This window comes from Thyridium curvatum (genome assembly GCF_004353045.1).
Source record: "Thyridium curvatum strain D216 chromosome Unknown NODE_10_length_634906_cov_78.760910, whole genome shotgun sequence".
NCBI lineage: Eukaryota > Fungi > Ascomycota > Sordariomycetes > Thyridiales > Thyridiaceae > Thyridium > Thyridium curvatum.
The window spans coordinates 432,999-458,363 of NW_022156765.1; the positions used below are offsets into that span (position 1 = coordinate 432,999).

The 25,365-nt window shown below is 53.5% G+C and overlaps 8 protein-coding genes across 8 annotated transcripts; 5 read left to right on the forward strand and 3 right to left on the reverse strand.

Annotated features, from left to right (window-relative positions):
* Positions 1–1,901: 1,901 nt before the first annotated feature.
* Positions 1,902–3,356, forward strand: E0L32_002567 (uncharacterized protein; the record flags this gene model as incomplete). Its single annotated transcript, XM_031136770.1, has 1 exon — positions 1,902–3,356. One exon carries the CDS (start codon positions 1,902–1,904, stop codon positions 3,354–3,356), a length of 1,455 nt encoding a protein of 484 aa, XP_031000421.1.
* A 94-nt stretch (positions 3,357–3,450) lies between these two features.
* E0L32_002568 (uncharacterized protein) lies at positions 3,451–4,808 on the reverse strand (the record flags this gene model as incomplete). Its single annotated transcript, XM_031136771.1, has 3 exons — positions 3,451–4,222; positions 4,272–4,353; positions 4,736–4,808. 3 exons carry the CDS (start codon positions 4,806–4,808, stop codon positions 3,451–3,453), a joined length of 927 nt encoding a protein of 308 aa, XP_031000422.1.
* Positions 4,809–6,596: 1,788 nt separating this feature from the next.
* E0L32_002569 (uncharacterized protein) lies at positions 6,597–9,757 on the forward strand (the record flags this gene model as incomplete). The annotated part of the gene is made up of 4 exons (XM_031136772.1): positions 6,597–6,842; positions 6,901–7,442; positions 8,008–9,178; positions 9,254–9,757. The coding sequence occupies 4 exons, from the start codon at positions 6,597–6,599 to the stop codon at positions 9,755–9,757; spliced, it is 2,463 nt and encodes an 820-aa protein (XP_031000423.1).
* Positions 9,758–10,534: 777 nt separating this feature from the next.
* On the forward strand, positions 10,535–13,159 carry E0L32_002570 (uncharacterized protein; the record flags this gene model as incomplete). Its single annotated transcript, XM_031136774.1, has 7 exons — positions 10,535–10,831; positions 10,889–10,975; positions 11,028–11,082; positions 11,144–11,245; positions 11,292–11,455; positions 11,515–12,937; positions 12,987–13,159. The coding sequence occupies 7 exons, from the start codon at positions 10,535–10,537 to the stop codon at positions 13,157–13,159; spliced, it is 2,301 nt and encodes a 766-aa protein (XP_031000424.1).
* A 235-nt stretch (positions 13,160–13,394) lies between these two features.
* E0L32_002571 (uncharacterized protein) lies at positions 13,395–14,819 on the reverse strand (the record flags this gene model as incomplete). Its single annotated transcript, XM_031136775.1, has 7 exons — positions 13,395–13,432; positions 13,487–13,490; positions 13,540–13,843; positions 13,890–13,999; positions 14,058–14,269; positions 14,406–14,540; positions 14,660–14,819. The coding sequence occupies 7 exons, from the start codon at positions 14,817–14,819 to the stop codon at positions 13,395–13,397; spliced, it is 963 nt and encodes a 320-aa protein (XP_031000425.1).
* Positions 14,820–15,962: 1,143 nt separating this feature from the next.
* E0L32_002572 (uncharacterized protein) lies at positions 15,963–19,427 on the reverse strand (the record flags this gene model as incomplete). Its single annotated transcript, XM_031136776.1, has 8 exons — positions 15,963–16,270; positions 16,344–16,631; positions 17,310–17,509; positions 17,566–17,870; positions 17,921–18,107; positions 18,576–18,581; positions 18,635–19,067; positions 19,124–19,427. 8 exons carry the CDS (start codon positions 19,425–19,427, stop codon positions 15,963–15,965), a joined length of 2,031 nt encoding a protein of 676 aa, XP_031000426.1.
* A 1,210-nt stretch (positions 19,428–20,637) lies between these two features.
* Positions 20,638–21,190, forward strand: E0L32_002573 (uncharacterized protein; the record flags this gene model as incomplete). The annotated part of the gene is made up of 2 exons (XM_031136777.1): positions 20,638–20,768; positions 20,881–21,190. The coding sequence occupies 2 exons, from the start codon at positions 20,638–20,640 to the stop codon at positions 21,188–21,190; spliced, it is 441 nt and encodes a 146-aa protein (XP_031000427.1).
* Positions 21,191–23,101: 1,911 nt separating this feature from the next.
* On the forward strand, positions 23,102–24,907 carry E0L32_002574 (uncharacterized protein; the record flags this gene model as incomplete). Its single annotated transcript, XM_031136778.1, has 2 exons — positions 23,102–23,379; positions 23,470–24,907. The coding sequence occupies 2 exons, from the start codon at positions 23,102–23,104 to the stop codon at positions 24,905–24,907; spliced, it is 1,716 nt and encodes a 571-aa protein (XP_031000428.1).
* Positions 24,908–25,365: the final 458 nt, after the last annotated feature.

A 25,365-nucleotide genomic window follows, 5' to 3' on the forward strand; every position in this document is an offset into this window, starting at 1 on the left:
CACAGAGTCAGCTGGCAGTGGGGACTACGCCCGACTGAGGTGGGAGGCGATGCAAGACACACGCTAAAAGGCTCTCGTGTAGGAGCACGGGATGGACCCATGGAGGGTACAAATCCCATTATATAGAGCGGTGACTCCGAGAAGAATCTCATTACATCATGCAATGTTCCCGGAGGGTTGAGGCTCCTCGAGATCCACGGACATTCTTCACGGCCCGGCGCGACAGCCGTAGGGACAGACCACCAGGGGAGACTCAGTGCCAGAAGGACTGAACATGATCAGCAGAATCGAACTGGGAGGGGTAGTTTTGAGCCTCATCAGAGTCAAGCTAGACACCCTCTTCAAGGCCATGCCTATCCACGAGGACACCACTCCGCCCGCTTATTGGTGAACAGGGTGTGCCAGCAGGATAACTCATGCAAGAGCGGGACGCGGTCGCCCAATCGTATCGAGCCCAGCCTTGTTACTCGACGGTACTGGTCGAGTCTTCGGTTAAAGTGCAGAAATGCTGCACGTCCTGCCAATGGGAGCGCCCTGGTGCGACAAGCGAGCACGCCCCTCGACGCCGATGGGGGCGCTTCTCGCCCTACTTTGGCGGGACTGATTAGGGACCAAAGAACCGCAGGGCGTGACACCCAATAAACACGTTCATCAGCAGGGGGGGTGTGTTGTGTAGGTAGAGATCTGAGACCGGTGAGTGCCAGTTGTCCTTGGTGGCACCAGGCTGACAAGTGAGCTAACAGAAGTACTTGTCTACCCATCAAGCCCATCGGATTTAGGTAGTGGGATAACCCTTCCGAGTTCTAGGGCAAGGATGTGACAAGGATATTGATTGTTAAGATCGAGGTAGCTCCTGATGAACTTCCGTCAACTATTCAGACGCCCACTTGGCTAAGTACCCATCCACCCGCTGATGCGATAGTTATCACTCCCAATAAAAATGCATCCCCAGTGACGTTGCATCGCCAATGCCAGGGCAGGGCCGGGGGCGCGGCTGGCCAGGCTCTACTTGGACAGTATATGCTTAGCCCAGCATGGGTCCCCTTGGAGAACCGACCCCCCTCGAGTCCCCAGTCATCAAACAGGTGGCTTTGTTCAGAAGGCCTCGGAAATCATATATTCACTTGTGTTCTACCTGGCAGGGGAGGCATATTTTGCAGCAGTCTATCTATTGGAGCTTAGATACATTTGAGTTTGTGTATACAGAGATTGGTTCATCATTGCCAGGATGGCACCTGAGGTGACATGGTGAGGGGGGAAAAAAGAGAAGGAGAAGAAAAGAGAAGAAGAAGAAAAGACAAATGAAAAATAAAGGGGAACAGGAGAAAAGGAGGGCTTTCTACGCTACCAAAAGAACTTCCGGGACTCCTGTTAAGGGCGGCCCAGCCAGGCAGTCCTGAGCCACCTCAGTTGAGCCAGGGTACTAATGCAATGCGTCCAAATGATCAACCTGTGTCCATGGATGAATCAGATAGTCAGGAGGTTCTGGAGGGCGCCGAGGATTCCTTGTCATCGCTCTACCACTCCAAATAAAGAGCGGTGCTGCGACAATTAGAGAAGTTTCCATTGAAGCGCAACCACGGTCGAGTTAAACGCCAAGTCACATTGGAACACGCTGGCAAGTAGTAGCAATATATTGACCAATCTTCAAAAATCATTCTTTGCATTCTTTCTTCTTCCCTTTCGTCATGATGAACACCAAATTGCTGTGAGAGAACGCGATACATCCCACTGATATCATGTGCGCCTGGATGCGCAAGGTCGCGACCAAAGCAAATCGCAAGATCGAGCATCTCCGTCATCGCCCTCCGTCACAAGCGCCTCGGGAAACACCCAGAACTCCATTCAAGCCGCCGAACACATGGAGAGGGCACACAAGCCACCCGCGGCAATGTTCCTGCATGTTTGGCGACACAGCCGCAGAGAAAATGGATCCTCTCATCCTTGCCGCCCACCACAACCTCACTGCAAGTCGCCTCTGCCGCCTTCCAGAGGAACTCTTGTTGGAGATAATGTGTCTTCTCTTTGACTCGGATCGGTCAAGCCTTCAATGTCTCCGACGAACATGCCGTCTTTTCCTTCGCCTGTATCACTCTCCCGAGTTCAGCAGTTGCCATGATGTCCAAGACCGGGACCGTGACGACTCATTGTCAATCAAAACATTTGTACCATGGTACGGACCAGAGCCACAGTGCAGACCTCAGGAGCCTCTCGATGTGTATCTCGAGAGGGATCTAGAGCAATACTGTCAAGATTGCCGCCTCGCTCGCACGGACCCTACGTGGAGCGTAAGGATTGCATCCCTGACGGAGGAAGTGATGCATTGCTCGGGGTGCGGGTACGACCACCCACGAATCCTTTTCTCCGCCAGGCAGCGCAAGACGCCAGCCCAAAAGCGGATCTGCATCGGCCGAGAAGGTTCCATGAGAATATGCGAGCACAAGTTCATTGAATGGCATGATGTGTCTAAGATGGTTTCCAGCATCGAACGATCCAAAAGTGACCGGTTTGTCGAAATCAGACTGCACGGATGCAACCATGTCAGCCATCATCCAAGACACCACGAGTGGCGGTCACCAGAAACTCTCAATCAGCCATTCTGCCTCAGAGCTGTTGTGACCGGAAGTGAGAAGACCTGGATTGATCTTCGTGTAAAGTGGCACGGGCATATGGACATGTCAAATTTCCCGTATTCCTACACAGGAGATGCAAGAGCAGCGACACCGACGGCCCTTTGTGCAAGGCTTCGAGAGTTCCGGAAGTGGGCACCTCGCTATATTGCACCCGAGTTGCCTCCAGGTGTTTTGCCCGAGATGAACTTGCTCGATCCGAATTGCTGCGCCTGCCTACATTACGAGGGAGCCGGGCGATTACCACCTGGATGGGTACTTACACCAGTACACGAACTATACTGGCTGGCTTGTCGAACGGATCCTAGGCATCGTTTACAACCTCTGCGTCAAGAGCAAACAGGTCAAGAGAACGTCTCCAAGAAGCCTCTTACCTCGGCCCACATGACATCGTTACGATACCTAAGCTCTGGAAATCGGGTGCTTTCCAAACTCGAGCTAGGTATTGAGGGATGCCAGGGCGGCGGTCAGTGTCTGCAGATCCAGTATGAGAGGCATATTTTGCTCGAAGCTTTAGAATCCGATGGTCACCGAGACGGTTGTCCGACCTTGGCATGGTGTCAAGCTCTTGATCCGGACTCGTACAATCTGACTGATGACGCAGAGAGCTTCGGGGTAGTCTGGTGCAAGCAGGTCGGATGCCGAAACTATTATCGCTATCTTAGAAAGCCGGCGGTGGGCCTCAAGTCAGTGAACCAGGAGTGTCGAAAAGCTTGTCCAAGCTAGGCGTTCGGTAGGGGAATACAGGTACAAAGAGCGCTCTTGGTCTTAGAAGTGAATTGTATTGCAGATTCTGCTGAAGATGCACCCCAAAAAATATTTAACACAACACAGAAGGCTCTGATGCATGGCCTCTCCGAGACACGCCCGACGACTGACCTCGCTCGAAGCCTGAAGATTGGCCAGTGCCACCGCTGCCCGGGGCCCCGGTCCAGACAGGAATGCTACTGCCGCTGCCACTGTCACTGGTCATGGCCTTAGGATTGCCCATGTCCTTGCCCTTGCCTTTGCCGTTGTCCCTGACCTGGCCCTCGTTCTCGGGAACAGGCGACTCTTGTGCTGCTGTTGCTGTTGCTGGCGCTGGCGCTGGTGCTGGTGCTGCCTGGCCCTTGGACATAGAGCCCTTGGCGAGGCCTTCGGCATAGCCCTGGTGGTTTCCGCCCCGGTGACCAAACCAGAATGCTATCAAGCAGGCACCCATGCTGATGGCGAAGGCGACACTGACGAATTGGGCCACAGCATAAGCTGTGGGAGACTCTGGGCAGGTCGGGCACGTCGGGCAGGATGGGCAGGATGGGCAGGATGGGCAGGATGGGCACGTCGGGCAGGTTGGGCAGGCTTGGCAGGTCGGACAAGCACGGAGGATCTCGGTGCCAACGTGAATGGCGGAGAGCAGGCTCTCGTCGTGCGGAGTGGTGGTGGCGGGGGCGATGGTGGAGACGGAGGCGATGGCGGACGAGGGGCCAGAGGAAGAGGCGGCGACAACGGTGGGAGAAGGCGGCGGGATCGGAGGCGGCGCAGCCGAGACTTGGGTAGCGGCCACAAAGGTGGCGATGACGATGGCCACGAGGGCCAGGAAGGAGAAGGGACGCCTGCGTGTTTTAGAAGATACTCTCGTCCACAGGAAGTCATCATACTTACATCTCTGTTGTTGCTGCTGCTTCTGCTGCTGCTGCTGCTGCTGCTGCTGCTGCTGCTGCTGCTGCTGATCGTGATGGTAAAACTTGAGGGTTTGGTAGTTGAAGAACTTGGGTATTTAACCTACGCGTTGGTGGCCTGCAGGGGCACATCGCACTTGCCCTTTGAATAAGACGCGTTAGCATTGTGCTTCTCGCGCCTGACTTATCAATGACTTATCAATTGAAACGGGCAGGAACAATTGACTTGTCAATAACTTTCCAATTGAAACGAGCAGCAACAATAGCATGTAATCGGGCTCATAGGTCAATCCACTAAACAACATTCTGTCGTAACTTGTTCAGATTGCAGTGATTCTCCTCTCAAGTCTAGCATGACCGTGTCCATTGATCCCAGTTGACTGGGTGTTGTAGATGCAGCACGGTGGCCAACAGACATTCTCCCACAGGAGCCTGTTCGGCCACTACCTTGTTCATGGGCTGGAGCACGATGAACGGGGGATGTATCATAGCCGTAGTCATCACGTTCCTCATTCTTCATGTCCGTGCTCTTAACATCGTGGTGTTTTGTGCTCTCCCTAGGTAACTAGGCTGCAGGCATCATCATGGTGCCTGCGTAAGCTTCCAGTTCATGTTTCAAAGGCGGCGCGGTCACTCATCATTTCTATGCCACCAAGAGAAGCACCGACAGTCTTGTGAAGCGCGACAGCGAGTTAGCCCTCAGTCCGCTCCTATAGGCCAGGGGACTCAACGATATCTCTACCAGTTTTGCTGTCTGCATCTGCTCAAAGGCCTTTGGAAACGAACCTTGGATCTGACATATTGAAATGTTCATATGCAAGACTGCCCTGTATGATGTTTGTAGCAACATCGCCCTAGATTTGTTGATCGCAAGGAAGTCAAATCAATCAATTCAAGTTACGACTTTTCAACTAGAAACGTGATAATCTCAAGACCCAACGCCTCACCTTCCAGGTATATCGGGACTGCTTTCCCTCAGTTATGTTGACTGTAAACGACTACACTGAGAGAAAGTTGCTCTTTAGCTAATGACTTGAAGCATAAACAGTGGAATAAGAGCTGATATTGCAACCTCCGTTGGACGTAGGGTTTTGCTGAGAACAGAAGGGTAGATGCATGGGCTTTGTGTAGTTTGCATGGCACGATTCTTCTCCTCATTACCTTTCTCAGCTCTCTGAATTGCAGCTCAAACCCATGTCAGCACACTATCTGCTAGTGCCATGGTGATGAGGGTTTACAGTAGTCAATCTAGTACAGTGCTTGCATACATATATCAAGTAAATACCAACCCCAAAAGTTCCCTTCAGCAATTTCCTCCCCCGTGCATAAGAATGAGCTGATACGGTCTTAAGCTGAGCCTGAGCCTGCCTGAGCTGGCGTAATCCTGAGTCCTGGCTAGGATTCCTTGGGGCATTCCAAAACCCCCGACTGACTCATGGACACATTATGGTGGTAAGGCTGAGGCTTCTGAGTTGATCATTAATTAAGTTTCTGGACCCTGGAGGCATCCATGGAAAACATCAAGTTTGCGATGCTATTTTGAAGGACTCACCTCTATTAAAACCCAAGTAACCTCCAGCCTTGCCCATCCAATGTCTTCAATGCAGCTTGTAAGTCAGTATCTGGATTTCCAAACTACCCATTCTCTCATACAGGATATTTCGGCGTTATGGGAGCAGAATTTCAGTTTGAGACACCCAGGCAGCTGTGACAGCTCCTGTGGGCTCTGCCTTGGATGGATATTCCGGGAGACAGTGGCCTCTCAGCTACGCAGTTGCAGTGTCTACTCACTGTCGCCCAGCCATAACTGGACCCCCGCTACATTCTAACATACTTTGCATATCTTCCACATGAAGTTGAACTACTAGCCCTGCAGAAGATGGCCACATTATTTGACAGGCTGTTAGCAGAAGTACCCGACTATCTATCAAAAGCCATGGTTCTAGCTAATGGGTAGCTCTTGTGAGTTCCTGATCCGCATGCACAAGAGGGATATCACAAAAGAACACTTACTGCGCGGATTGCCATGGCCATAACCATGAGCCCCGATTACTCGCTTCGTATCCAAATTAGGGAGGTCGCCATCCCACTGCCTAGTTAAGGAAGGTGTTCATATTAACCAGTTATTTACAGGGTTGTTATGCAGGCACTCCAGGCACGTAACCTGGTCCCACTTCCATTGCGCACGTACAGGGATGCTTCAATATTTTCACCAACCTCAAATGCAAACAAGACTTGATCTTGTACTTTGAAATTTATTGTTGTCCTCCGCCTCAACAATTGTCTGTTTGCTAGCCGCCCTGCTAATATGAAGCCTCGATCACTATTCGCAGCATGCTCCCTGGCTGGATTAGCTATGGGCCAATGTGGCTCCGAAAAGCCTGCGCCCGAGGCTCTTGTTGCAGCACGTAGGCTCCATGCTGAGCATGAAGCGGCCCAGAACGCCGGCTTGAGCAAGCGAGCTGATGACGGTTTGCTAATTTCGACATACCTTCACGTCGTTGAAACGCAGGCCGAGGCAGGCTATGTCACCGATGCGATGCTGGAGGACCAAGTAAGCTTTCGGACAGCAGACAAGTTCAACTGAAACGCCATTTTAATGCAAAAGGCAGATGAGAGTGCTGAACGAGACCTTTTTGCCACACAAGATCCAATTTGTCGTCAAGAATGTTACCCATACTGTCAATGACAAGTGGGCCGCCACAACTAGGTTGAGAGAGAAGGATCTGGCCCTTCGCCAGGGGGGTTACGATGAGTTGAATATTTACTTCGAGACCGGTCTGATGAGGAACGGATCTGCAACAGGCATCTGCGGCTTCCCTGTGGAGGATCCCCTCAACGATGGCATCAATGGCACTTCTTGGTCCATCTACGATGGATGCCACGTTAGCCCTGGTACGATGCCTGGCGGCAGTGGCACCTACTTTAATCCGCACGATAACAAGGGCAAGACAGCCACGCATGAGGTCGGGCACTGGTTCGGCCTCTTTCATACATTTGAAGGGTTTTCGTGCGCGGGTGAAGGCGACTTTATCGACGACACGCCCTTTCAGATCACCGCCACTGTCGGCTGCCCCGACTCTCTCGACACCTGCCCAGACCAGCCGGGTTTGGACCCTATCCACAACTACATGGACTATAGCAGCCATGATTGGTATGTCGGAGAGTATGTCAAAGAACCATTATTGATGTAGCTACTGACCGAATGTCAGTTTACACGAGTTTACCCCGCTTCAGGAAGCACGGATGCATAGGTCGTTCAACACGCTGAGACGAGGGAGATCGTTCCCGAAGCCGCCTAGTTAAGAGTGGCTCTGGAGCAGGACTGAGGACCAGGGGCGTTGTACCGAGGGCGAGGCTTATCTGAGAGTCGTAGCTACAGTCACTCGCACACATGCACTGCTTCTGAACTTACAATCAATTGCAATCTGTCCTCCCAGGATTCGCAAACAGGCTAGCCAGGCCGAATTCCATGGTTGAAGGAAAGCTGGGCCGTTTCCGACGGATGTCACATCCATTCATGGGAAATGTGCTCTTTCCTGTGTACTAAAGCCTGGCTTTGCGCCACTTTCCGACCAAAATATCGACCCTTGCTCTTGCCCTGCGATGAAATGGTGAGATGCTCCGCCTGACCTTCAAAGCGCTCCCTTTCATCACGATTAGTTTTCCATCCCATTCGTACTGACAGCATTCGCGGCCTGACTTCCTACCATCAAGAGGATTACGCCTATGGATGCCACGCGGGACGGCGATGTGCCGTCAAACAACTTCTTGGAAAGGCTATGTATGGCGTTTATCTCCCTTCCTCCTGGTCAGTACAGTGGTCAGTACAGTGGACTGCAATGGGAGTTGAGAAAACCGGCTGCAGAACCCGAGGAGCATGAAGAGTATGAAGGAACCGAAGAGGCCAAAGCGCACGAGGAGCCAGAATCTCTGCCAAACGACGACAGCCCCAACGAATGCGCACAAGAAAATGAGGATAGCAAACGACACGAGTCGGAACTGGACGCGCTGCGAAATCCCTGGAACGAAGCATACACCAGAAACCTGAACGAGTCCCGCTTCTGTGCACTTCCACCCGAGCTTATCCGAAGGGTTGCTCTCCATATGACGCCCAGCTCAATCTATTTCTTTCGCCAAACTTGCCGTCTCTTTCTCTCGCATGTTGAAGAAAGGACGTTCCGTAACTCCATTAGAAGCGTCCACTCCGACCAACAGGGTAGCATCTGGCACAGATTGTGGCTGAACATTCCTCGATACGAGACAGTGTCGGAGGAGACGCAAATCCGGGATATCACCCAGCGCATGCTTCTGTGCAAACCATGTCGGGATTTCAGGACTTCGGGGGAAAGAGACCTCGTGCGAGGGAATTTTCAACGGACAAAGTTGTACTGCCACGGGTGTCAAAAGGAGCACCCCAGGATATTCTTTTCAAAGGAACAAAGGGAGCACAGTAGCCCGCAATGCTTGGGCAGAGAAGGCGTTGTTCGCCTCTGCACACATTTGGCGGTATCCTGGCACGATCTTGAAATGCATCACAGATATGACGATCCAAAGGTGTTCCAATGCACTGATAAGTCGCACCACCTCAGCCCCAGGCAGCAGACCGAGGTAGGACAGATCTCGTCAGACTGGGCCGAAAACAAATACTTCCCCACCATCGCAGCGACTTTCAGAGGCAACAAGGGACGGCAGCACAGTCCCCGGGACGTTCATCTGAGCTGGCAAGTCATTCCATTTGAATTGCCCCTCATCCCCAAGTTCCCCACAAGTCTACACGCATTTCACCGAAAGGTTCAAGAGTCAATGGGGGCCTCGACAGTCTCGCTCTGCCCCCACAAGACCTATGAGGACACCTCTATGCTATGTGCATTCGACCCGAATCACTGCGTATGTTTCGGGAGACAGATGGTCAACGACCACATCATCCCGCGGTGTTGCTATTACAATACCTGCTGTGCAAAGCACCTCGAAGCTCATGAGTGCCGGAATCCCCTGGAGGTGCTTCCAGTTGCCAACCCATGCAACGGAGACAGGTGCTGGACCATACAGCATCGCACTCAAGTCCAGCATCGCTCGATCTGTCGCGATTGTATGACCGAGTATTCTTGGTCACGGCAAGGCGAACAGATCAAGCTGCGAAGGACCTCGGACTTCACTGCCAAGACGCCATTGGATCCAGAATGGCTGTGTCTCTTGGACCCAGGCTCGATCGACTTTCAAGACCCGGAGACGGAGCATTTTCTGTGGTGCCGCGACGGCGATTGCGCCATCTCGAAGAGGGACAAGACCTGGCTAAGAGCGCTCACCGACACGGTCGACAAGGAGCACGAGCTTCGCGAACCCTATCTTGACCGCCTCTATTCCACTTTCTACCAGACGCTGCGTCTCTCGCGGCAGAAGCATGATGCATCGGGTAAACTCGTCTTCAAGTCGTCGACAAGTATAGGTGATATCGAGTACTCATAAGGGAAATGAAAGATAAGCTGAGGTTCAAGTTCAGTTTGGGAGTTTCTTCGTCATAATATAATTGCAAACTCGCTTGCTGTTGTTGAGTGACCAAGCAACGTCTGTTGGAAGCTAAAAGTATGTTTATTATCTCTGTGCTTAGGTCTAGTCAATACCTGTAAATATTGTTAGAAATTCTCTGTTGCCTTTACGCCACCTGGGGATGTCGGCTCTGTTGAGAGAAATCTGCACTGTGTGCAATCTTTCGGCTTGCAATAATGACACGAATCAAGTAGAGGTGAGGGACCGTCCAACCCAGGAGATCCCTGCTCGTTTAATCATTCCAAAAGGCTATTACTTGCCAGAACCCATGTTCTTTCAACGCAGGTGACGGTACCTGGTGAGATTCGACCCACCAAAAGTCGCCTAGCGTCATGCTGGTAACTGAGTAATCTGGGAGAGGCTTCGGTATCTAGCAAATGAGAGAGCTGGGCAGGAGTAAGGTGCCTGATGATCCATGCATAAATACCTAATCGGAACCCCTATAGCGGGCTGGGCCGATGTAACCAATCGTGCTCAATAAGCTACAGCACGCCACAAATGCAACAAATCTGATGGCCGACGGAATGAGGGGTCAGGATCAAGGCCACGAGAAGGCTCTGCCGTAGGATCGTCCGTCGACGAAGTATAACATATAAATGGCAAGATCCATCCCGGTATCAAATCATGCTGGGAAACTTAGTGCAAGCTATCCGGCAGACCAGTGCCCTTTGATTATTTGTCAGTCTTCACACCAGGATGAAGGACTTTACTATCCTCACCATCTTTGTGGGCTTGGTGTGGGCTACACCCATGCCAGAAGTACACAATGAGGCTTCACAGGCTTTATCTTCACGCCAGTCTACTAGTTTTTGGTACCCCAATATGGACCATACTGGGCAGTTTCGTGGATTTGCCCCTGACCTTGATGGGGACTTCAACTACCCTGTTTTCAAAGCTGTAAACCCTGGTGACGGCGCTTCTATCCAGGCCGCGATCAACTCCGGAACAGGAAGTGCAACTAGGCACCCGAAATGGCTTGCATCTCAGCCAAGAGTAAGCAACTCACCAGGCCCGGGTTTTGAAAGGGGGTACTAACTACAGGGTTGATAGGTCGTTTACATCCCACCGGGTACCTATACAATAAGCAAGACAATCTATATGAATACAGACACTATCCTCATGGGTGATGCAACAAATGTCAGTGTACACTTGGAAATAGGCAGAATTATTGGTTGACAGTTTTCTCAAGCCTCCGATCATCAAAGCTGCGGCCGGGTTTTCCGGAGAGCAGACATTGATCAATGGTAATTTGATGTCCTAGCACACTTTAGTATTTTCTCAAACAATGTGCTGATCCTCTCGTAGGTCGAGACCCGGCAACGAATGGCAATGGTGAAGAGTCCTTTGCGGTTGGGCTGAAGAACCTGATCCTCGACACTACTGCAATCCCAGGAGGCAAGTTCACGCGTCGCCTCATACGACAATCATAGACCATAGTGCTAAATGTAAACAGGCAACGACTTCATTGCGCTCGGATGGGGGGTTGCTCAGGTGGCACAGCTTCAGAACATCAAGATCACAATGGCTTTCTCCGTCAATGGCCGTGGACACACCGGCATCCACCTCGATCGCGGGTCAACCCTTGGCCTCGCCGATGTCCGAATTGAGCGCGGTCAGGTGAGTCATCGCATCAAAGCCTTGTAAAAACTCTCAACTTATCCTAACACGGCTCCCAGAACGGTATCTGGCACGATGGCCACCAGCAAGCGCTGTACAAGAGCATTTACTTCTTCCAAAACACAGTGGGAATCCTCATTAGTGGTGGCAGCACGATCAGCATCATCAACCCAACGTTTGATACCTGCGGGACTGGCGTTCGCAACACTGGCGGGGCCCCCTGGATTGCCCTGATTGATGCCAAATCCGTCAACTCCGGTGTCACATTTGTCACCACGGGCTTCCCATCCTTCCTGATCGAGAACCTCAGCAAGGACACCAACTCGGACATTGCTCAAGTTCCCAGCGGCACCGTCCTTGGCCCCCAGAGCCATGTCGACACCTTCTCATACGCCAACACGGTCGGCCGCAACCCGATCTACGGCCCCACGACTTCGACCAACTCCCGGCCCGCGGCGCTGGCACCAGGCGGTAGATATCCCGCCATCCCGGCGCCCAACTACGCCACGAACCCAGTCTCGGACTTTATCAACGTCAAGGACCCAGCCCAAAATGGCGGGCACACCGTTTTGGGTGACCACACGATCGACGAAGCAGGCGTCCTGAACCAAGTCCTGCAGTTCGCCGCCAGCAACAACAAGATCGCCTACTTCCCTTTCGGCAAGTACCGCGTCGACTCGACCCTCCTCATCCCGAAGGGATCGCGTATCGTTGGAGAGGCCTGGGCCACCATCACCGGCAACGGTGCCTTCTTCAAGGACTCGTCCAACCCGAAGCCCGTCGTCGCCGTCGGCAACGCGGGTGACGTCGGCACTGCTCAGATCCAGGATATGCGCTTCACCGTGTCCGACGTGCTGCCCGGCGCCATTATCGTGCAGGTCAACATGGCCGGCTCCGCTCCGGGGCAGGTCGCCATCTGGAACTCGCTCATCACCGTCGGCGGCACGCGTGGTGCCTCGGCCCTGACCAACGCGTGCCGCAGCGGTACCAACGAGTGCCGCGCCGCCTTCATCGGCCTGCACCTGGCGCCGAGCTCGTCGGCATACGTCGAGAACCTATGGAACTGGGTCGCTGATCACATCACTGAGCAGTTCGACGGCGGGAACAACATCGCGGGCAAGGGCGGCGTGCTGGTCGAGGCGACCAAGGGTACTTGGCTGCACGCCCTCGGCAGCGAGCACTGGTGGCTGTACCAGCTGAACTTCCGGCGCGCGAGCAACGTGCTTGTTTCGCTGCTGCAGAGCGAGACGAACTACGACCAGGGTGATCTGGTGCAGCAGACGCCGCCTGCTCCCTGGACGGCGGACGTGACAAATTGGGGCGACCCGGACTTCTCGTGGTGCGGCGGAGGTGATACTCGTTGCCGTATGGGGTTCGCGAACTACATCAATGGCGGCTCCAATATCTACACTTACGCCTCGGCTTCCTGGGTGTTCTTCAAGGGCCAAGGGCAGCTTTGTACCGGGTCATTTGAGTGCCAGAGTGAGTTCACCCATGGTCTTGCTGCGTTCAAAGCTAACATGACAAAAAGATTTCATGCACTGGATTTCTCAGACACCGAGCAACCTGCAGGCATTCGGTCTCTGCTCCAAGGATACTTGGACAACGCTACGCCTGGCGGACGGGACGAACATCGTCACGCAGAATGGTTTCACGGGCTCCTGGTCTCCGAACGGTGGTGACGTTGGCCGGTATACGCCTTAGTTATGACTGACCAAGCCAGGGTGCAGTTGGCCTTGCTAAACATACCTTCTTGGGGAAGTGGTTGGACTTGCAGGCTTAGAACTGGTTCGGGGAATTTCGTCGTCAATCACTTCAATTCCGACACTCCTTTGACCTCACAGCAAGGTATTCTTGACTTGTGAGTTGCCCCTTCGACACCACTCTCAAGTGTTCTATAGGTAAAAGCTTGGTTAAAAGCTTGGTTAAAAGATATCAATTAGAAGAATATTCTGTTGGTCCTGTCGGGAATTTCAACTGATATGTAATCACGATTTCATGTGGAAACACAAGGACATCGTATTAACTCACAGCCCTAATTCAAGCGAGTTGCTGTTCCCGTATATAGAGCCGATCATCATTACCAGCGTCCCCAAGTCACCTGCATCTGCAAGCCACTTATCCCACTCCATTGGACTGAACCGTATGTCACTTTCAATCTTGTCGATCTCTGTCAGATCGCCCGTGTTTGCAAGTGCATGCACGGCAGTGTCAGCCCGGTAAAGGCTAAATTCATTGTTCCATGCCTCGATACTTCGTGCGTTCCAGAGAGTCGTCCGATTTGGGAGCGGGAAGAGCACAAGTCCGTAGCCAGCATAGGCCGGGTATAGGGAGATGGAGGTTGTCGTCTCTACCAAAAGGGCAAGGATTTGGAAGACAAGTGCAGTGCTATCATGGGCAATTTAGCACAGGCAACAGTGGAATACATACTTACCGCCTAGCTGACTCGATATATATCCATGTTTTCCAGCCCTCTCTCGGGTCCTGAAGTATGCCGCCACAGCAAAGCCTTACTACTTCCGTGCCCGATGTATCAGTAATTGCCTTTTCAAAGTTAGCGCATCCCTTCATGTTTGTAGAAATATGTAGCAGATCTCTTTACGTTGACAGTGTCCAGGAGTGAGTTATCAAGGACTGCTCGCCCAACCGGAGCATCTCGGAGTCTGAGTAAGCAGTAGACTAGCAGCGCCTGAAACGCCGCTAATAATTCCCAACGGTCGTATTGCCGGTACTGACTTGTGTCAATGGTAACTCTCGCATTGTAGGGAGACGTCGTACTCGCCTCTGCTAGGATCTTTTCCTGCTGAAAGCTCACTAGTCTCCAAAGCTCAGTCACGTCTCCCTATTTTTGGGTACTGAACAGGTTAACCAAAACGACGCAATCACGTATCGCCTGAACAGCGTGTCAATATTTGGTAGTGAGTACTGGGAAAATAGGGGAACAACTTACGCATTGCGGTGGTTCTCGCTGGGCCTCGGCTCGTTCGAAGAGTATTGGATTGACGAACGGAGGCGGCATTCCTTTTCGCAGCATCATGAATGGGTATGATCGCAGTGTTCTCAAGGCCATACACACCATCGGGCTCTGGCTCGTAGTTGTGAATGTATGTGTGTCAAAAGGAGAGGGCCCCGGCAGCTGAAGCAGCCCTAAGGGCGACAACGACCCACAACTAATAGCATCATCTCTTGTCTGACCAAACTGACTGAAGGCGTTGTCGCTGCCGCCAAAATGTCTTGTGCGTTGATCGTGTAGTGTCATAGGGCCCAAGTCGTTAAGCAAGATACCCAACGGCTTGTCTGTGGGGATCTCAAGATCTCCCACGCCTTCCTCTCGATCGACTACCGACAGGGGCTGTGAGGTCATGCTAGAGCTCTGGCTATGATAATGACCTGGTGAGAGCATCCGGTCTGTGTCCGCAGAGACCTGTATCCCTGTCAGAGCAGGGCATGGCTCGTGGCCAAGATCGGCTACGGAAGCAATCTGGTATTGGTTGGCTGCTCTGATATGGTCACACTGTAAGCCACGCTCATCACACCGGGCGCATCTTTCCGTGCTCGTCTCCATACCCCAAACGCAACGGGTCTTGGCTCGCACACAGGCAGCACAGGATCGCCTTCGGGAGGTTTTTGAGTCGGGAGGCTTGGACCGACAATAGTAATAATGTCGCTTCCAAGTTGATTCTGCCGGAGAGTTAGTGACAGGTGCACTTTAATTTCTGCAAGTAAGGCGAGTCTCATCACCTTTCACAAAAATTCTCTGACACAACGGACAAATGCGGTCGCGATCTCCTTCCATCCCCTCGCTGTGTTGCTCCTGGTCAGACATGACGACAAGGCAGAACGACTAGAGTAGTCCCAATGGAATAAGTTGCTCGATGGTAACCTTCTCAATCCCACTGTCTGCGAATTTGCTTTCCCGTATGGGTAGAAGGAGAATGGTGCTAGATGAGGGTTATGTGGTGTGTTCACGAATTACCGTGAATAGCGTGGAAGCTTAATATACAAGTCAAGAGGGCTAAGTAACTCCATTAGTCCAAGTATTGAAACGTGGATATTTGGGCCTAAATAATATTATAGTACCTAGCTATCAGTCTAAACTTATGCTGCCGACAGTCTGTGGGGACTTTGGATGGATCACCCAGTCGGCACCAATATGATCTCCTGTGATGTTCGTTCTTGATTCGGGAAGCTACCTTAATTTTCAGGAAGAAGATCCAGTTTCCCCCTATCTGCCGGTCCTGCGATGCATACTACACTAATTCGCTCCGCCGCTGATCGAAATCCACTGTGAGGTGATCCATCGGCTCTTCTCCGATACGAGCAATAACGTGGCATCCGCAACGTCATCTACGGCCCCGAAACGGGTCTCAGCGCGCGCCATCGACATGAGAGCCTCTGCTGGCGCGCTTATGGTTCCATCCGGGTTTCGAATGAAGGATAAAGACATGCCTGCCTCTATCAATCCGGGGGCCAACGTATTGACCGTGATCCCGTGGCTTCGGCCGAGCTAGGGAGGGTGAGCAGTGAGACCTGACCGGGCGAGAAGAAGATGGTGACCTTCTACATCGGCCCATGACTTGGTCATACAATCTTGGGCGGCTTTGGAAGCGGCATAGATTCCGTTGTAAGCAGCGGCGAGCTTGGACCCAGCAGATCCGATGTTGATGATGCGGCCTCCCTTGGGCATTTTGCCAACCTTGACAGCAGCCTGAATCATGTAGACAGTGTCGAAGACATTGGCTGAGAATTGCGATTCAAGCTGCTCCGGCGTAGCATCTAGAAGAGACTGCGGCCCAGTCCCTCCAGCATTGTTGACTACCAAGACAAGACCGGGTCAGTCTGATTACTGCCTTCCCCAACGCGAAGAAGACAGAAATGTTGCACTCACTCAGAATATCAAGGTAATCTGCGCCAAGGCCTTTCAGTGCTTGCTCGACCATAGCCGTGGTAGCATTTTGGTCCTGCACTGCTCCTTGCACGACAGCAGTCCTGACCCCAAAGTCCTTAGCAAGCTCGGAAGCTATCTTCTGTGCACTCTCGCGAGACTCATTTGAGACGTGATGGATCGCCACAGACGCGCCATTCTTAGCCAGCGCTCGAGCGATGCCGGCACCGATACCTCCTTCACGGCCAGAGCCAGTGACCAATGCGGTCTTGCCGGTAAGTGAAAGCGTGTCTGCGGTCATGTTTATCAGGCTTAGAAAAGATGAGATGGTAAGCACAAAGTTTTCACTATTAAATCTCCGCGCAGATTGGGGCTATTTATGCTTGAGATAAAGTAAAGTGATTATAAATACAAGTCGAATTGTCGTCAGGTTTACACGGACTTCCGCGAAGTCTGCCGACTCTTCACGGAGCACCGTGAACTTTGGAGCCGCATGCGGATCGGATCGGACTCACCTGGGTCGGCGTGCGATCCAGATTCCTGGTGAAGTCGACGCCACTTATGAATCCTTCCAAATGCTTTTTTTTGGCCTTCAACCCGAGTAAATTCCAGCCCCTTTGAAGCCACATAGCCTCGTCTGAGGGCCTTGATCTTCCAACCCATCGCACGCAGCTTATACGAAACAATGAACACAAAACGTGTATTCCAAAGACACAATGACAGTTCCCGCTAGTATGAAGTACGGCTATGCTATATTGACTACCTCGCGCCGGTGCCGCAAGGGCTCGAACGCACACTTCATACCAGCATAATCTGTCTACTCAGATAGGGGTCGCTAGCTATATGATACGTATGGCAAGTGTCCCAAGCTCCGACCTAGGAGTCCTCCTTACCGCCTTCAAGACTTCAAGCCATACCAGGCTCCCAATGCTATAGTTGTGGCAATGACCGAGCCTACTATTTTCATACGATTCATTGCTTTCTCGATCAGAGGGTCGCAGAGACTGTCGATGAACGCTTGGAACGCCTCGAGCTGATTCTTGTCCGGCCAAGGTTGGTCTGGAATATCCTTGTCCAGAAACTGGCAAATATCTTGCCATCCGAACCCCTTTTCCAAGTTCAAAACCAGCAGGTTCTCGGGCGGAATGGTGGCTTTGACGTTCGCAACACTATGTGCGAGCAGCGTTAGGGATGCGCATCCATGAAAGAGGTCCGTCACACTTACTAGTCGATGTAGTACTGTCGTGAATGTTCGAGTCCTTCTGCAGTCAGGAATCTTCCGCCCGTCCACTGGTCCAACATTCTCTCAAGAACCAGGTGGGATTCATTGAGATGAGAATTGAAGACCCGAAACAAGAACAGAGGCAGCTTCCGCCCAAGTAGCAGCCGTTGACCCAGCGTGTCTCGCCAGGAGCGCACCCACTTGTCTGGATCTCGCTCGGTCAGGATATACTTCGCCTCGGGGTATGCGGCGTAAATGTCTTCAAACATAAGGCCGGGCATCTCCACCACCGACTGCGTGATACGGGACTTTAGCAGTTTTTGATTAAATAGAAAGCACTTATATATTTATCACTCACATCATAGTTTCCCAATAGCTTGTCAAAATCTTGCCGAGTGTAGTGTCCACCTTTCTCGTAGACGACAGCATCAAGAGCTTCTCCTACAAGCTTGGCGTCTGGCGGTCCATTTTTCATCATGACAGACAGATGGTATGTGTTGAATCCCAGGGTGTCCAAGGCATTCAGCAAATTCACTGTGCCCGATCTGCAGATGTCATGAGCCTCTCATGAACTAATGTGTTGAGGTGCACAAGTATCACAATACCTGCTTAATCCAAGCCCGATGACTCGCATCGGTTGCGGACTCGCCATTGGCGGTATTCGATCGATTGACCGCGACATCACTTGAGAGTTGGCTGTTCTTCTTGAGTATATGAGAGCCAAATCTGCATCGTTATTAAAGTGAAAAGGGCGTAGGAATGTTCCTTGTTATATAAGGTCCCCATCAACACCGTGGCTATCGTACATTTATGTTTAGTCAGCGCTTCGACATCCGTCTCCGATCTGCCTCGGAGAATACTTTCGGGCCTGTGCCGCTGAATGGATTGGAATCCCAGCCAAAACATACCCGAGTCAACCCTACATGCAAGCCCTTCCGGCATTGTCTTCCTTTACAATACGTGCCTGCCGGCCCTACAACGACTGATATCCAGCCTTCTCCTGCTTCACGTACGGAGGCCTATAACAAACGGTAAGCCCCCCTGCCGGGTCCATCTCGGATTCAATATTCACCTGATCCAATTCTTTGCGCCGACAATGGCCGCCGTGCCTACGGCATACGCTCCGAGCAACCTGCTCCAACCCTGGTTCCCGTATATCCCCTGCCCCACCGCCAGCGCCACAAGATCGTACACAAGGCACCCGCCAAAGATCCAGTCGCTGCACGAGGCCACCACGCCGAACCCGACACCTGTGAGTACCTTGACCAGCGTGGACGGGCCGGTGGTCTGGTGGTCGAAGTAGGCGACCGAGGAGTTGTGCAGCAGGTCGAGCACGCCGATGCCCGCAAAGGTCTTGGCCACGACGTGGGTGAGCACTGACGTGCGCGAGCGCAGGTTCATGGGCGGCAGGCGGGCAAAGACAAAGTAGAGCTGAGCGAGGGAGTTGACTGTGACGAAGATGTTGGCGGTCTTGAGCTCGGACTGGTTCCAGAAGATCATCCACGCTATGGAGCAAGGTTAGCGATTTCGTGAAGTGGGAGGAGCGCGGAGGCGGGCTTACTGGCGATGCAGATATTCCCAAGTGAGTAGAATGGCGCAAAGTCCACCATGGTCGCGACATCGCTGTCAGTGGCTTCGGCTCCGTTGGGAGTCTTGTACAGCTTCCACAGCCAGGCGAGCTGGAAGAGCTGCTGCGGGAAGAAGAAGCCTGCGATGAAGAATGGCTGAGGCGAGAAGAACGATAGGTGGGCGTCGTGGACATCCTTCATGTTGGGGCTGCTGAGCATGCCATAGTTCTGCGCGGCAAAGTCGATCAGAAAGCTTGCTGGCGCAAGCCACCTGGCTGTCGAAAGAGAAACACCCATGTTTGTATGAGAAGGTAGAGGGCTTCCTGCGTAGATGATGTGAAAAGGGCGCGGCTTTGCGCATTCATCTGTTCAGATAAATAAACTCTTGTGTAGTATCGGCTGGTTCAAGACGAATAATCAGAACATTGATCCTGCATTAATGCAGTCAGAGGTGCGGCGAAGTGGTGATGTCAACTGTTTGCTTGAGCACTAGCGTCGGCCAACCACCGCGTCATGGATTTCTGAGACATCGACTGGACGATCCCCCTTCATAGGTACACTGCCCTCATTTTCAATTCGCTTATCTGATTGATCTAAGTCATGGCCAGCCCGAATTTACACTCGTATATGGGACATGCCTGGCCAACATATGTATTGAATCCTGATTCTAATGTTGGAAATTTGCTATTGAGAAGGATGCGATGGTGAATGAGGGCTTACACTCTACTAGGTGTGAGATGTGATCACAGTGATAATTGCATGAGAACCCTGTTCCAGTGGACTTGTTGCAGTACACTCCATACTGCAGACCACGTCAGATTAATATACTTGACTCTTAGATCTGAACTGGCATTTTCAGTTCTGCCAACTAGGCAGCACTTGAGAATAGCCTTCAATGCATCACGAACCATGTTCGGACTCCGATTTCATGTTAGCGTTGTTCTCACAGACTAAAGGCACGGCCAGATCATCGAATACTCTTTCGGAGTGAGATTGCTTGTCGTGCCGGGATGAGCTTCGTGAATGACGCCGAGTACCTTGCCGCCTCTGCATGGATATATGTAGCTTATGGCCGTGCGCGATCAACTCTCCAATCGGGCTTCAGGAACGACTGTCCGAGGCAGTTATGTCTGGAGGCGGCTTTGGTCATGCTCCGGATGAGATCCGCGAGTCACTAGTTCTCACTCGGTACCTGAATTTGAACAGCCTCACGATGTTCAGCCCGGCTTCAGTGATGTCGGGGGTGTCAGCTTACTCCACCTACCTCGCACTCCAGACTTGGCGATAGCTACAGTTGGAAGGTGGAAGAGCGTATCGGCTTTAAGTTTTCGTTTTGAGAATCAAAGCTCAAGAAGAGCTTTGACCGGGACAGGCCGGAATGTCTATATAAGCCTGCTTCGGCGATGCTTCATGAGAAACACAGGGCTATTGTCGATAACACTGAACACCAACATCCGAAGCCGCGCAACTTACCACTACTTTTCCTCAAGAAATCTCTAGGTTCAAAATGAAGTCTATCCTAGCCCTCACACCCGTCTTCCTGTCCGCAGTGTCGGCCGCTGCCATCGAGAAGCGCCAGGTCACCCAGTTCGACGTGACCAACTTTGTCGCAGGCTGTACCACTGCCGGGACCTGCTCGTAAGTGTGCTTTTGATCTTTATAAAGGCTACAAATCAGGAAACGAGGAAAACAAGAAAAAGAAATCCTACCCAACATTGCTTGGAAACATACTTACTCCATCTCGAAACAGCTGGTCCTTTGAATTCGCCGAGACTCCCGGTGGTCCCTCGTTCAGCTGCGCCGGCACCGCACCCGCCGCGCAGCCGGGCAACATCTTCCCCACGACGTCGGGGACGCACGCGTGCAGCGACCCGGCCGTCAACTTCTTCTTCCAGCACATTGCGCCGCTGAGCTCGTACCGCATCGTCGTCAACGACGTGCGAACGGTCCCAGGGATCGGCGGGTCGCACGCCTTTGCGGCCAGCGAGTTCTCGTCTGCCTCGGGCGCGGAGCAGTACGTCGGCACTGGGTCGTTTACAATCGTGCTTCCCAATCCTTAAGGATGGCTCCGGTAGCGTGGGAGCTGTGTTGGTCTCGTCCAGTCTGGGGCGGTTCGTCTCGAGCCAAAACAAAAGTTGTCGGCCCGAGGCTAAGCTCTGTCAAAGAGAATGTGGTTCAATGGTGGTCTGTTCCTGGATGCTCATTTCGTGAGGCGTTAGCTAGTCAGTTTAATCCAGAGAATTCTCATGCATCAAGGGTCTTCTGTCTCCAAATGCTAGGCACCCCAAGGGCGACCAGTAATGAGGAGGATGGATGTCAGCAGTCCTAACGCCACGTCCGTGGTCGAGAGCATTGCTAGCCCAAGAGAAGCGTAGTGTAGAGGAGTCCGGCGTCGGCATTTTCGTCGGTACCCTCCCCGTAGTTCAACCTGGGCTCATTCGCTCCAAGCCACTGCCCGCATCGCCAAGCCGCCGGCGCTGTAGCCATGACGCTGGTGGATCCGTTTTCTCACTGTGAGAAAGGACGAGAACTGAAGCACAGGCTTGGGCGAGCTTGGCAGGCCGCTTCCAAGCCTTTTCCAAGAAAATTGCCGTCAAGCCGCAATGCTTGTCTTGATCTGCTCGTTTTGACAGATTCGACTGTCGTTTCAGTCAACAACGGAAACAACAGATTATAGATTCGAGCCCTAGAGATATCTTACAATCAAAAGAGACCCAGTGTCCCTGTCGGCGGAACGTGGGGGTCATTCTTCGCAAATACCGCCGCCGCTAGCTGACTTCTGCCCTCGACGCGCGACAAAGTGCCCGCCTTGAAACGTAAGAATTTCAACTGGAGAGGGATGGGAGGATAAAGGATTATCCACCGTCTTGGCATCTAGACCGTCGCCCTTTTGCTCGCGGTCTCCTTCACGGTGGCTGTCGGCGTCCGCCCGTAACTGCGTCTGCGGGCGAGAACTCCGCCATCCATTGCGACGGGGTGCCCGTCGCAAAAGGGCAAAAGGACTGTACACTACCCCGCGGTGTGTTTGCCAAGAGGTGATCGTCACATATCCTGGAGAACAATGTGCAAGCTTGGGGCCTTGGGGCCGTTCTGTCCCTCACTCGCCCCGGGAAATTCTCTGCATCCCATGGGGCACGAGACCTCCGCATGGCACCTCCAACCTCTCTGCCCTCTCTCCAATAGTGTGGACACTGGAGGAGGTGTGATGAGGGGTCCAGGCCAATCGCGCCGAATCAGACCAGTCTAGCATGAGAGATGAGCCCATCAAGACTGGGGATCTGCACGATTGTACGACGGACCTAGCGTGCCAGTGTGTCGAGTAGCTCGTGCCCGAGAACAGTCTGAACAGAGTTGAGCTCCACGTTCTCCATTCCTAGATCCGTAGCTAGTCGGGCATGCCGCCGGGCCTATCCTACTAACCCTTCTTTGGCAGGTCATCCTGTCTTGCTCGACGGCGCGCCCATTGGCCACCCAGTAGTGCCGGGATTTGTTGATGGGAGCGGAGCCCAGCGCCGTGTAATTAGGCTTCCCCGTGGAGCATGGAACGTGGAGAAAGCCGTCTCCAGTTTGGCTCCCTGCTTTGACTCTCGGTGTGGGAGATTAGGAAAGGTGTGTGATGCTGAAAAGCTAGACAGAGAACCATCCCGCGGGAAGGATTTGGGGTATGTGCTGCGGGCGCCGTTCATTCGCTCGCTGGCTCTCAACTCGCTCAGTCGAGGGATCGATCGCCCCCAACCCAGTCCCGGGTTTTTGTCTTGAATAAGGATAACAATACGCTCTGCCTGCCCCTCCCTGGTCTTGTCTTGGCACACGCTCGTCCATCGTCATAAAAGAGCGCCTCGTCCCCCGGTCGTCGGCGAGGTTTTCTGGAGTAGTTCAGTGTCCATCTCGTCGGAGTGCTTGCCGGACGTCGACCCTTCAACACCCCTTCTCACTGACTGCTTCCCGTGCTGCACAAAAGATCAGTCACCATGGCACCCGGCGGCAAGAAACCCGTCAACGTCTTCAAGCTGCACAACCTGGGCGTGCCCAGCAATGTGTTCAACTGGCGCCTCTGGTTCGCCGTCTTTTCCTTTGGCCTCCTCGGCGCCGCCCGCGGTGTCGACGAGGGCCTGATCTCGGGCGCCTTCAACAGCAAGGACTTCCAGAGCACCATCCACTACAGCCAGTACGATGATGTCACAAAGGCAAACATCAAGGCCAACGTGTCGGCCATGGTCCAGATTGGTTCCGTCGCCGGCGCTCTCTTGTAAGCCCATCGCTCACCACTCATCATCGCCAATCAGCAAGCACGCGAAGAAACGAACCCTGTTTACTGACAACATGCCCCTTCGCACAGCTCCTTCTTGATCTGCGACCGCATCGGCCGTATCTGGGCCGTCCGCCAGCTCTGCGTCCTCTGGATCATCGGCATCGCCATCTTCATGGGCGCCAACGGCAACCTGGGCGCCATCTACGCCGGCCGCTTCATCGCCGGCCTCGGTGTCGGCCAGACCCCCGTCGTCGGCCCCGTCTACATCGCCGAGATCGCGCCCGCGCCTATCCGTGGCCTCTGCACGTGCATCTTCACCGGCTTCGTGTACCTGGGCATCGTGCTCGCCTACTTCACCAACTACGGCTGCCAGGTGCACCTCGGCGACACCTCGCACGCGCGCTGGCTCGTGCCCACCAGCCTGCACATCATGTTCGCGGGCATCATCTTCCTCCTCACCTTCCTGCAGTACGAGTCGCCGCGCTACCTCATCAAGAACGGCCAGCACGAGAAGGCCGTCGAGACCATGGCCCGCCTGCGCCACCTGCCCGCCGACGACCCCTACGTCACGCACGAGATCGCCGCCATCCACATGTCCCACCAGGAGGAGCTCGAGGCCACCAAGGGCGCCGGCGCCTGGGGCATCCTCAAGGAGGCCTTCACCGTCCCGAGCAACCTGTACCGCATCTACCTCACCATCTTCGCCCAGGTCATGTCGCAGTGGTCCGGCGCCGGCTCCATCACCGTCTACGCCCCCGACCTGTTCTCCCTGCTCGGCATCAAGGGCACCGAGACCTCGCTGCTGGTCACGGGCGTCTTCGGCATCGTCAAGCTCATCGCCGCCGTCATCTGCGCCCTCTTCCTCGTCGACGTCATCGGCCGCAAGCGCTCCCTGCTCGCCGGCATCACCCTGCAGGCCATCTCCATGATCTACATCGCCGGCTTCCTGACCGCCGTGCCCCAGCTGGGCGTGCAGAAGGGCTACCAGCTCGACGCCTCCGAGAAGGGCCCCTCCCGGGGCGCAATCTTCATGATCTACCTGTCGGGTGCCGGCTGGGCCCTGGGCTGGAACAGCATGCAGTACCTGCTCACGGCCGAGCTGTTCCCGCTGCGCATCCGCGCCCTGTCCACCTCGCTGGCCATGTGCTTCCACTTCGCCAACCAGTACGGCAACACGCGCGCCGTGCCCAATATGCTGCTGCCGGCCTCGGACGGCGGCCTGTCGCCCAAGGGCACCTTCTGGTGCTTCGCGGCCGTGACCATCCTCGGCGGCTTCTGGGTCTGGTTCTTCGTGCCCGAGACGGCCGGCCGCAGCCTCGAGAGCATGGACCGGCTGTTCGCGCTGCCCTGGTACCGCATCGGCCGCCACGGCAACGAGGACGCCGAGCTGCAGGACGAGGTGTACGAGAGCAAGGTGCGCCAGGCGGAGCAGACCGAGTTTGCCCACCTCGAGAAGAACAACGAGGCTGTTGCTCCTGCTGCTGCCCCGCGGACGATAGAGGAGGTCGGGGAGACGAGGGCTTGAATGCTGTGAGCGGTATATTGGGGGAGAGTTTAAAGATGGGAGGAGTGGCAGGAGCTGTGAGGGTCCTGTGGCATTGTTGGCGACAGACTGCCATCACTGTACCTGGAATCTACTTTGTTCACAAAATTGTTCAAATAAATAATTCAACCCAATAATGCAACTCAAATCAGAGCTGCTGAGATCGTATTGCAGGGACGAAGCGAGTGTGTAATTCAACCGGAGTGTACATAGCTTGGAAAACATGCATGAGAAACGAGCGAACATGCACCACGTGCCAAAGGATCAATACCATCATCCAAAATTCAAAAGCAATGGACCCTGTACCACGCATGGTTCTCGTGATTCCAACCGTACTTCTGATCTTGATTCTCCGCGTTGACGCGCATCGTCGCCATGGACACAGCCTCGTCGACGTCCTCGCGGCAGTCTCTCTTCCGAGGGTAAAAGTCGATATAGCA